The sequence below is a fragment of the Centropristis striata genome, chromosome 15 (genome assembly GCF_030273125.1).
Source record: "Centropristis striata isolate RG_2023a ecotype Rhode Island chromosome 15, C.striata_1.0, whole genome shotgun sequence".
NCBI lineage: Eukaryota > Metazoa > Chordata > Actinopteri > Perciformes > Serranidae > Centropristis > Centropristis striata.
In genome coordinates, this window is record NC_081531.1 from 29,368,456 (window position 1) to 29,381,772 (window position 13,317).

General features: G+C 38.8%; 1 protein-coding gene across 1 annotated transcript in view; it reads right to left on the reverse strand.

Annotated features, from left to right (window-relative positions):
- nlgn2b (neuroligin 2b) overlaps nucleotides 1–13,317 on the reverse strand; it is a 65,711-nt gene that overhangs the window by 15,794 nt on the left and 36,600 nt on the right. The window contains exon 4 of the mRNA XM_059351235.1: nucleotides 9,857–10,006. Within this exon, the coding sequence (XP_059207218.1) occupies nucleotides 9,857–10,006 (150 nt within the window). The remainder of the gene's footprint in view (nucleotides 1–9,856; nucleotides 10,007–13,317) is intronic.

Here is a 13,317-nt window from a genome sequence, read left to right on the forward strand (position 1 = left end):
AGAAAAGTTAAAAAAAAGGCAAAAATGACATAAAACTGAATAATTTTTTACCCAAATTGTGTGGTATTATCATAAAGTGGGCATGTCTGTAAAGGGGAAATTCATTGTTAACCATAGAACCCATCTTCATTCAGATATCTTGAGGTCAGAGGTCAAGGAACCACTTTTAAAAGGGCCATGTCAGTTTTCTCTTGGCAAAATTGATTCATAGTTTGTAGCATTATTTACCTCCATTACAACATATCAGTGTATTGGCATTTGGATTGTTAAGGGGTTACACCATATCAATGTGGTGGCAGAATGTTACATTAATAGGATTACTCCCAGTAATTGAGATATAGTTTACATGTTATTGTGTAATTGTATTATCCTTAAATCATCCCAGCAATTGACTGGCTCTTAGCCTGATGTGACTCTGACCTGGTAACGTATCAGCACTGACCTGTGCCACTTATCAAAACCATAGGCATGTGGAAGTGTCTGCTCCGTGGCTGCCCAGCTGAGTGCGGAGCTGCCTGCCACAGTTGCCTGGCAACTGTCCAGAGCTTCAGGCAAAATGATATGGACAGACACTCACAAAAGCACTTGCATACACACATTCAAACACTTCCATATTCAAGTACAAAAACAGCTGCATGCATACGCACATGAACACAAAAACAAATTCAATACACACACACACACACACACACACACACACAGTTGAATGAGTTGAATGTATAAACTAGCATGCTAGCTCAAGCTAGCATGCTAGTTTATACCTCCTGTCACTCTCTTTGCAAGGGCAACATGAAGAGAGGAAATGTGGTTTATCTTTCACCATTGAAGATAAGTCAAACAAGTTCCCTCTTCTTCTCTTTCTCTTTTAGCAAGTTTTCTTTCTGATCCCCCTCCCCTCCCCCCATCTGCTGAGTTGGGCTTCCTACTGACTTTAGCGCTGAGAGCAGCAGTTTATGAGGCTGAACTCATGCATATTCAACACTTGCTTTAGGTAACGGCCAAGGAACTGTGAGGAGAGTCATCAACCTCTAAGTAAAGATACAGGCTGGAGACAGGGAGATGAATGGATGAAAGAAAACAGAGGAGTGGTGAGTAACTAAAGGAGGGAAATTTAAAACAGAAATATTTAAAAGTATGCTGTATCATGCAGAGTGTCCTGCAAAAAGTCCTTCAAGATAGTCTAATCATAAGTGCTGCTTCCGCTTGTATTTTCACAGGAGACTCCTTCAAAAAGTGTATCTCTATCTGTATGAAATGATGAAAGCATAATGCACACTACCACCAGATGCAAACAAAAAAAAAGAGTTGGAGCACTTAGTGTTTCTCTAATGTACGCTGATGAGATGAGTCATGGTAAAAGCCGTTATCCCTTATTGATATTGCATTGCATCTGCACCAGGAAGATGTATTAGTATAGAGACATGCATCAGAAGGATTTATTTTTAAATGTAATATTTTGTGTAGTGTATTTAGTGCACTATATTAAAAAGCTTTATTCAGTACATTCTCTGTTGTCGACCATCTCTGTAAATGTCTACTCTGTTCACAAATCCACACTCCAGAACTGAAGTGCGGTCAGTCATCTGACTGTTTGACTACTGAGACGGGAACATGCATCTGCAGAGTAATTTTCAGGACCGAACAGAATGACTGCAGTGGGTCACTGAACATATTTCTGTGAACAGTGAAGAGAGAACAAGAGGAGAGGGAGGGAATGGGGGTATGGGGGAGGGTTAAAAAAAATCCAGACATAAGACAGTTATTAAGCTGAATATTGCCCAAAGCTACTGTCAGATCCTACATGACAGAGGGGAAAGGAATATATTGAAGGGCATATTATATAATTACACTATGACGTCACACGGGCGATGATTAGAGTTGTCAAAAATCAGAGGGAAGATATTGTCTTTTTATACACACAGAAAAGGTGACTGAAGAGAGGAAACAGAGCAGTGAGTCACAAAATGAATCAAGCAAAAGTAATATTACAAAATAGGAAATACAAACTTTAGCAGATGGTGAATGTGTCCTGCACACTGAATACCAAAGAATCCGTTTTTTAAGATTGAAATAAAGTGGATTTATTATTCGGTATTGTGGGGCAACCTTGGGGATTTCTGTTGTGCATGAATGTAGCCATTGATGAATATCTCTATACAGTATGGACTATGTACTGATAACTTAAGCTTATCTCATTCTAAAATATTTTCAAAAGTTCTTCTGCAAATAAAAGCATTGAATCTGGTGTACAAGTTAGTAAATCCTGTATAATCCTGTAGAACTGTATAGTGTAATGTCCCATTCTCACAAGAGTCTACGTGAACAACACATACATTGAATAATAGTGAGTTTATATACATGCTAATATGGTAATTTAATGGCATTTTTTCTTCTTCATTATTGAATTGCTCCACATTAAATGTTTGCTAGCACCCTCTGGAGGCAACCTTCTCATGATCATTTCCATTCTTTGATTCAAAGATCTGCTGCTGTATATATCACCTTTTGCTCATTGGATTATCAACATTTTTACACAAATCTTTTAAATCTCCTCGTTGGCGCTGGAAGCTCAATCTGACAACCTGCCGGCAAGTCCATTTCAATTATGCATCCCTCTTTGTCAAGTATACCCAGAAATGAAATGAAATGAAATTGTAATTGGGCTTCCTCCTGCTGAACTAATGTCATTTTAGCACACCGCCCATAGGCTTCCAATGTCATTGTATTTATTACCTTACTTATCTCACTCAATTTTTACTCTCAAAGGTCCATTGAAATGGTACCAAGCTGTGCAGTAAAACCAGGCTGTCATGCAAATTTGAAAAGCAATGCTTCAAACATCACAGTGACACAAAGACGTTTCAAAGCTCTTCAAAGAAAGTTCCATTTCAGAAACGACTTATCACTGATGAAAATCAGTCAGTGAGAATTAAAAATGGATCACATTAAATGAATTAAAGCCCTGTTTACAGGAAGACCTTCTAATTACAAAGCTAATGATACAGACATAAAGCAGTTTTTTGAAATGTGGATATTATACCATCAGTACAAATTTACTGGCAACACTCAAGGTTTTTGAGAAATATAAGAAAGAATTTTCCAGTGTGCGGTTGGATGGATGGCGGCATAGTGTTTGAGTAGATTAAACTGTTATAATTTTAACTTACTTTATCGGGCAAAGGACCAAATCTGGTAACTTCAGCGGACATCCAAATTGGGTCCCGATGCCTCTCAGTGAGGTCGTAGAACCACATGGATTTCTCCCAACTAATCAGTGAAGATCAGGCTATATCACAGATAGTGACGCCATGGCATCCGACTATTCAGTATAATATTTATACAATAATAATAACTCAATTGACTCAATTGTGATTTGCAACATAAAAACATGAAACACAAAAGACAACACAACCACAAAAGTGACTTGTTGTCTTGTAACATCCTCCAATAACACTTGGTTGAGTTGAAATTTTCCAAGTATTTTAATGAGTGCCCTTGAAAAGGCTATGCCTATTTTTTTTTTGCCTTAAATTTGGCAAACTAGCACTAAATACCAAATTCACTACTACCAATTCCTCTCCACAATGTACCCATACATGAACAGAAAGATATTAGTGGATCACTTCGATGCTAAAAAAAAGTTGGTATGTTCTAAGGTTGTTCTGGAGTTTAAGGAGAGTTATATAACGTATATACTTATATTTCAGGTACTGTAGTACTCTGGAGACCTTGATCTTTTGACACTTAATGTGGTGTGTAAGATGTCGAGCACCGAGTGTGACTCGCTGCATTCATTATCTTCCTTGTATTTGATTGGTCCAGCTGTGCAGCTGGCTGCCAGCCTGGGAGGCAGATTGGTGTCAGTTTCAGTCAACATATCTATAAGTCATTAGTGCTCAATGTGAACTTTGCCTATATAAAAAAGGCAACTGTTCTTGGCCCCAAACCCACACCATTTTACCTTTCTACCACTCTCTATACAATCAAACTTGAAATAAGGCCAGATATCAGGGAAAACATTAAGCATATTCTAGCTATTTTTGCAAAGGGAATACATTTTTTCTTATGTTTAAATGTAATTACCAAAATTGTGGTTTGCATGTGAACCTATAGTCACAATAAGAATGACACTAAACTATTACGTTTTTCTGTGCTGTCATCACAGTTGTGCACTGTAGGAAAAATGTAGGGAAAGAAGAGTTAACGATAGCTTGCAGAGTGGGAAGATTGTGGCTCTGTGCAGGGAGTGGGAGGTGTGTTTCATTTGTATTTAGGGACAGCTGAGTTGTGAGAAGGAAGCAGGCTGAAATTAACTGACAGCAAAATCTTTGCTGGCTAAAAATACTGTTTATGTCATATTCAACGGGATGTTTTTCAAGAACAACGGGCAACACAATTTAAACCGATTCCAAAGGTTCACTGGGCTAAGCAGAATTAGCGGATACTGTTTGACATGAGTTGTGCTAAAAATGTTCTCATGTGCATGGGCTTATAAAAAATACATAAATTATATTTATTATGTAACAGATAAAACAGTGTTTAGCAGGGTGTCACAAACAGGGTACATAAGCACACGATTTTTAGTTGGTTAAGCTAGAGTGAATACATTTAAACATATATTGAGTATTGATTTGCATTACATTTCTTTAGGTTAATTGCAAAAGGTTGATAAAACAGAAGGAAGATAAAGAAGACAATAAAAGCTTCCTGCCCAGTACTTAAATAGTAGACTAAGAAAGTTAACTAGAGCTTCAGAAACATACGAAACACAACTTTGAATAATAATGTGTAGATAGGCCTCTGTTTGCTAACATAAACACTGTATAAATGTTTTAAGGTGAAATTATGTCGGTGTCGTGTTTACAGCTTGTTGCACTTCTTCTTAGTGGTAAACTAATCTAATCAATAGACCACAAATCAATTAGACCACCAGTATTGATCTAGTTAGACAAAACATGACTCATTTTAAGAACATGGACAGCACGATTAGTTTGTTTCGAACTTTTCTAAAACTGTTTTTAATCCGGTTTTAGTAACTGAGTTATATTGAGTCACAAAGTATCATCCAGCACAATATGAAAGTACATTTTGACAGGGTAATAACAAAATAAACGCTAAATTTTACTCTGCATAAAAGCTGTGGGTTTTACTATTAAATAGGTTGCTCTTATTTAGAAGTAAAAAGCTGAAATTGGGTAGAATGCACAGAGAAACGTTTCCAGAAGAAGCGTTTCATCTCTCTTCCTGAGGTGAAAAATGTTCTCAGAGCCCACGATGGTGGGCCTTTCCCCAGAGTTCATTAATTAGTTAATTAGTTAATTAGTCTGAACAGATGGCTATGCAACACAAATCAGAAGGCTCTCTGGGCCTGGAGCAGGAGGAAGGTAGAAGAAGGTGAGCTGAGGAGCAATCTGGAATCTCAACTGTCACCAGACCTCTGAACCGGGCTATGTGCTGCAGACATCTTCCTCTCATTCACCCATTTCACTCTGCCACGACAGGGCGTCTCATAAATTAATAAGAAAAGTATGTAATTTGCTGGGAAATTACATGTGCATGTGTCGTAGTGGAGTAGAAGCATACGGCGTTAAACCATATGGAAAGGTGCTGTGGTCACACTGCAGGAGCGTTTACGTGAATGAATACTTTGCATCACTGCAGATTTAAAAAAGCATTTCTGACGGTTTATTTTTAGACTGTTCCATCTCCCCCCTTCTGTTTCCTTTTCCCTCACTGTCTCTCTATGATTCTCCCTCGCTCATCTGTCTCTATTCCCTGCTCTTCCCTTATTCCTGACTCCCTATCACTCTCTTAAAGGCGCAGGCATTGTATGAAATGAGGTTGGCATGTGTAAGCTCCTGTGTGTGTAAGTAAAGGATAATACTTAAGATTAGAACATAAAACTATTAAAATACGGTACGCTTGTGTTTCTCACTTTGACTCAAATTCACAGTGTCAGAGAGGAGGACCATTAAAAATGCAGATGGATAGTGCATTATTCATATATATATTTTACGCATGGCACGCAACCAAGTAGCGCAATCATACACACACATACACACACTTACGAATTTTCACATGCACAAGGAGATATTTTTGTGCACATGGGCAAACATGCATGTTTATGCTACACAAACAATACAAACAAACACACACACACACACAAGGATAATCGCCTTAGTACAGTAACCCATTTAAAGCATATCTGAGAGAGAGAGAGAGAGAGAGAGAGAGAGAGAGAGAGAGAGAGAGAGAGAGAGAGAGAGAGCACACAATCGCCCACATACCAAAATTTTCAACAATGTTGGGAATCGAGGACACTGCGTCATCCCTCATAATCACTCAGCATGATTGCTCTCCACTTCTATGTATTTTATATACATTTTAATAATAGCGTATGGGAGTTCACTGCAATAAACATACTGTACAATGCATGAGTGCACTTCAAACATCTCCAACATGAATCACAGCTAATGTACATCGACGAGGTCAGGATGTCTGTAAAGGAGGCAAACAAAGATACCCTAGAAGAGCATTTCCATTAACGTGTAATTTAATAGTACATCCAACAAACCTGATTTCAAAGTGTGAGCTGAATCTCACGCCCAATTTGTTAACAGTCACGATTTGTCTGCCAGCTGTGAAAAACCACATAACAAGTGGAAATGGAGCAGGATAAAGCTGCAGGTTCAGGTCCTCATTCCACTAACTCTCAGTTTGTCCTTGTCCCCTCTCCATTGGCACTCTCAATAACGCTCTGGATCATGTTACCCTCTGCTAATACTCGCTGCAACTCTTGGACAGCCTCCTAAACTACTCCCATTTCTCTGTTTATCATTATTCTGATATGTTGAAACAGGCGTGATGCAATAAACAAGATCTGATTACCCAACCTGGCAGCCGCAATGCCAGCGTCAGATAGTCTGTGTGCAAACACCTCCAAAAGATGACGGCAAATGTAAATACTTGAGTCCACTGATATCCAGCAGCACAACGGCAGGATACACACACACACACACACGCACACACACACACACACACACGCACACACACACACACACACGCACACACACACACACACACACACACACACACACAGCTCAGCCCACAGTCACAGGCCATGCAAGCACTGCAAAGCTCCAACAGAATGGACAAATAGAAACCCCCTTAATCCAAAAATACACTGAAAGCAACAAACACACATTTCAATTCTGTTTCCAATAGCTGAATGTACACCAAAGGCATTAAGTGGTCTGTGGTGTCTCTGAAGTATAATGAGTCAGATCCTGGCTGCTTTTTCTGCAGAAGTGCATATTAATACAACAATTAATTAATTGAAAAAATTAATTTTCAGGCTAAGTGAACACAGTAAACACACCTGTTTGTGCTTTATTATAAAATCCCGGGTGCACAGAAACAACACTCAGATCAAAGAGCGGTTCACACAAAGACTGTACTGTAGCTGTTTTCTAAGACCAGTAGAATAGTAGATTGTAGTTCAGTCTGTATTATCAGACGTGCATTCGACTTCTGCTACCTGACCTCGACCCTGTTACTGAGGGACACAGAGTGTAGGCAATGTGTTTTTGAGGATTAGTATTGCATCTGTCAGAATGCAACAAAGCAAAAACATGGCTTTGAGTCTTGGGTCAGAGTCAGGTCCTAATTTTAGCGTTAAGTTCTGCTTATTCCCCCAAAGCATCTTAAAGAGTAACTTAAAACCAAATCCACTTTTTTGACTTGAATCATTCTGTGTACAGTCACTTTAATACACCAGCCATTGACCCGGAGCCCATTCTACAGTATTCACAAGGGTAGTTCTTTTTCTTTTTGCAGAGAAGATGCTTTAATTATTCCCAAAAATCGATGAAAATTAAAAAAAAAATCGAATGCAAAAAATAATTCTATGATGTTCCCTTGTACACCACGTCCTGAACTACCAGGCAATGCACTTTTGGACACTGTTTTAACCTCGTCTGGCTGAGGTTTGGTTTTGAACTGAAAATTTTGGAAAAAAGTATAAAATTTCTCAATGTAGTTTACAACATTTGCACTTTAGGATTTATGCATTTTTTTATACAAAGCATTGCTTACAGACAGCCAAATACACCACATCACTGTTTTTTTTATTATCTGGAATTTACTTTAGTATCACAGTCAAGTGACATCACACCACTCTTAAGGGTGTTCCTATGCATAAATATTTATTTATTTATTTATTTTTAGTATAGTCTTTTATTAGGTTTCATGATGTAATGATAAAAATAATAATATTTATTATTGTTACTATTTTATAATTGTTATTATCTATTATTCATTTTTAGTATCCTTTTTAAAAAAATGTCATTTTATATATTTATATAATTTTATCTGGCGTTTCCTCACTGTAAATTGATGAGGTTTAAGAAAGCGTTTCCTCAGTTCTTGTTTTTACTTTGCAAGCTTTTGATTGTTATTAAATGTTGTTCTTACCACCAGTATTAATCATTTATTCCGTAATTGCTTGGTCTATGGGAGGTTAGGTTGTGTGGAGTTTGGGGGGGTTATTTTGTGTGAAGCACTTTGTGTTACATGTTATTTGTATGAAGTGCTATACAAATAAAGTTTGAATGATTTGTTGATTGATTGATTGGCTCTTAATTACAGCTTTGGGAAGCCATGTCTAAATTTAAGAACATTAATAGAAACCCTCATAGCAAAATGATAAATGGAGTGCACTTATATAGCTTTTATCCAAAGCGCTTTACACTTCACACAACACTCATTCACCCATTCACACACACATTCATACTGGTGGCCGAGACTACCAGGGCACACTGGTGCCACCTGCCACCATTTGGAATTCATTCCCACACCGATGAACACAGCATCGGTGAGGCATTTGGGGTTCAGTGTTCAGTACTTTGACATGTAGGCTGCCATGGTCAGGGATCGAACCACCATCCTTCCGATCAATTGATGGCCGCTCTACCAACTGAGCCACAGCCGCCCAAAGGCCAGGAATGTGAGTTTTTGATATATGTACTGACATAAAATTTGTTCTTTTACAACATCTCTTGTGCATGCTGTCTGTACTTTCCCCTCGATTTTATTTCGGCTGCATAACCTGAAGTAATTTGAGATAAGAGCCTGTTTTATGTCATAAACTCAAACAGCATTTTTATAGTACTCATATGCCATGCAGGTCTAAACTGACATTCATATGCGTTGTGATGTACAATATACAGTATAGTTTGGTATAGCCAAGCCAATCTCTATAGTGCTGTGTCAGCATTGGAGAAAGGTCTGGCTGCAACTTGCTCCAGCTTGTTTTTTATTCTTTAAACCAATCACAACTGTCTTGGAGGGAGCAGTGTAGGATGCAACAATGGTGCCCCTGCAAATTAATTAGTGGACATAGAGGAGAAGTAGGAGAATGCTGCGTGAGAGACGCCACCAATGACAGGCTTATATTCACAGTTGATATCCAGTGCATGAGAATAGACAGTCTAAGACCTATTTAGCCTGCAGGAACTGCAAGAAGGAGGGGTTTTAAATTGGGTGTTTTTGACAGATTTTGACCTTATATATGCATTGTACCTTTCAATACGATCCTAAAAAAGAAAAAAAGATACTCATTACCTCTTTCAATACCACAGCAAAAAGTTGAAATGAAGCTCTGGCCACACAGAATATGATTTTTTCCCCTTTTTAAAAAACCAAAAATACATCCGAACACGCAGTTGATTTCTTCCCCATCTGATCGTGGATCTGTTTTTTTATTATTTTTTTATAGCTCTGGTACATTTCATAGTACTGAATGTGGATATCTAAACATCCATAATAAAGCCAGCAGGATTTGGCACACAAAACTTACCGAGCACACCAAGCCGATAGTTCATGGTGACCACAATGACATTTCCATAGGCAGCAAGAACACTGCCATCAAACATGTTGCCTGAGCCCTCCATGTAGGAGCCTCCATGGATGAACAGCATCACTGGCTTCTTACGGCGATCCCGAATATCTGCACAACAAAGACAAACGATGTCGTTCATTAGTTTTTCTCTAATGCATTCTTTGGTAAAATCCTTAACCACACAGTCAGAATTTTTAAGAGTTCCCTCTGAGCTAAAGTGTTCACAGGCAACAGGTAATCAGCCCATTTTAAAGTGACAGCTCCAGATTTGAATAACTGCCGCAGTCTTTGAAGATCCATATGCACCTTTTTCTAACCCCCTACAGCCAGTGATGAAAAAAGAGGACTAAGATACTAAGTATGAAACATTTTCAGTGGACTGCCGTTAAGTTGGCAGCAAGTATTTCAATTGCCCCCACTGGACTTATCCTCTGTACTTCATTCTGTGATGTGTGTTTCCCCTGTCCTGTGCAGTGATGGTACCTTCCCAAACTCCTATTCCCCTCCATGTGTGGAGCAAATGGTGCAGCCAGTTCCGATGCCCTATCTGTTATTGGTGTCTCTGTGCCCATCAGTGTGTTGCTATGGTTCACTCTGTCAGCCCCAAACCCCCCCGTTCTGAACCCCCCCCATCACAGCGTCTGTGGTATGGTCTGAGTGTCTGAGCGTGGATAAGGCTGAGAGAGCTGCCAGTGCAGCCCAGTTAGGCTGAGCGTCTGCACTGTGCAGGGCCTGTGGATAATTTGTATGAAAGCCAGACCAAGTGGAAACATAAATAACAGCCACAGCATCTGTTTACCCTGATGAGCTTCAGCACTCATAGATGGGGAACAGAGAGGGAGAGAGAGATAGGAGGAGAGGAAGAGAGATAAAGGAGGGGTACGACAGGAGATGAAAATAGGGCAGTGTGAGAGAACGGACGGGGGTAGAGACATGGATGGGAGGTTCACACCACAAAAACACGAAAGCAAGGATGAAAAAATATGAAAGCAAGTCATACATAGTGAGGTACGCTAATGAACACAGGATTCACACCATATTCATGCAGACACACACACACACACACACACACATACACACACACACACACACACACAAACTCTTGCATAGGCAGCTGCGATGTTGAGTCGCTATGGAAACTGCTTCTCGCTAATAGAACTGCACCAGCCATTCCATCGCACCGACTCACTGAATGCCTGTTGCCGTGGTAACAAATTCTACTCACGTATTTGCACACCCGCCTGCATCACCACCTGAATCTCAGGTTACACATGCACTTGGGTGCGTCACTCACCATCGCACACACACACATACACACACACACACACACACACACACACATACAAGTGAACATGGGAAAATGGCACATATGGCTTCACACATTCAGAGATCTTTTATGGATCATACGTATGACACAAACAGACGGGCTAAAAATAAAGATTTTCAGTCGTACACTCTGACGCGCTGCTCTTTTTCTGCTCTTCTCTGGTGTATTCTGTAGCTCTGCTGATTTCCCAGAGGATATGTAAACAAGTTCAATTATCCCGGCATTACCAGGACAGTATAGAGGAGTGACATATCAGCAGGCCCACAGTAACACTCATACCATAAATTAAATCCTGAGAGAAAAATAACTTGTAGAAGCCATTTTAAACTTTGAAATGCTTGTTTTACTGCTGTGTTTACACAGATCACAGATGTTAACATATTTAATGAACATTTTATCTGTCAAACATCAAAAACAATTTGAGAGTCTGCACTGATTAAGCACTGGAGATTTAGTCTTTTTTATTCCACCTTATTCCTCTTAGTCTGACACCTACATTACCCACAATGCAACATGACTGCCTACAGTTAAATTGGAGGTTAAGCAGCTAATGGAGCTTTTAGCCTCAGCAGAGAGCAGGTTACAGAGGTCTGGTAGCTAACTTCTTTCAACTTCTTTCATTTTCAAACTTGTAGTCCTCTGCCCCAACTAACACTGACTCAAGTGACATCACCTAAGGTAATTTGTTACCTTTCACAAAGCTCCCTCTGGAGCCACAAAAGGCTTCAAACAACTTTTTTGCACCAGTACTTCCATCATCTTGAAGCATTGGTGTGTAAAATTGGTGGAGAACCCTTTTAAATTTAGTTTCAAATTTAGCCTGTCAATACATTTTGTAGTTTTTGCTTTTCTCTTTCTGCGCTGTAGGGCAGTGGTTCTCTACCAGGGGTCCCAGAAATCCTTGAGGTTGTTCCAGGAGGTCTCCAGAAAAATAATTAATTTTCACTATTTAATTGACTAAGGACCCAGCCTAACTAAGGGTCCTTGACATGAAAATATTGAAAACCAATGCCATAAAGCACTTTGGAACAACTTCATTTTGGGGAAAGTGCTATATAGATAAAGTTGAGTGACTCTTTTGCTCATCTTTAAATCATGAATTGTGCCTATAACAAGGAGCCACCTTTTCAAGCTAGCCTATGCTCCACTAGCCTTGACCAGGAAATATTTTTTCTTTCATTGTTTTTTTCCAAAAGGCAGAAACATGACTGTGGTTTTTCTTTTGATTAGAAAGTTAAATTGGTATCTATTGTTGTACTGGACAGTAAAAATCCAGCAGCTTGCAATCTTAACCAATAATGTTATCATACAGCTCAATGCTTTTAAAGGGAAACATTGGTATTTTTCAACCTGGTCCCTTTTTTCACATGTTTTTGCATCTAAGTTACTAATGATGATAAAAATTATGAAAAAACCCTTGAGAGAAATTAAACATTTTCTTTAGCATTTGCTTGATCCAGTTTGTTTGTTATTGGGTCTACCTTTTTCTCACACAAGGAGAAGGCTCCTTCTAAAATCTCCCACATTATTGGAATCAGCTAAATATTTAGCAATGAAGTTGAACATCTTTTCAATAACACCAAGCTCGGGCTGGCTAATAAGGAGAAAATCAAATATCAAAAATATTTACACATTGACAAGTTCTAAAATAATCATCAGTAATGTGTATATAATGACTAAGTGGGTGAATGAAAATAATAGAACCTGCCGCCAGCACTCTCACTCAATACTTGACCAATTTAAAAAATTGGTGTCCCCATTAGTCACTTAGATACAAAAACAGGAAAATAGGTAAAAAAAATATCAGTTTCCCTTTAAGTAGTTTAAGAGTACACAAAGTAATCGTACAGTGTTACGGAACAGCAAGGTCATTACATATTAAGTGCTACAGGACTAAACTTGCAAACTTGTTCTGACTCCTTTGTTTCACTTTTAGTTTTTTGTTCATCACTATACTGTGAATAACAGAATGAGTGAAATTTTTTTGTCAGAACCACAGAAACCTTGGAAAAATGAAAAGTTATAACTGAAATATTTGCTAAATCCAAAAGAGGCTGGAAGTAAGGCAAAAAAACCCAACTATATGGAAATA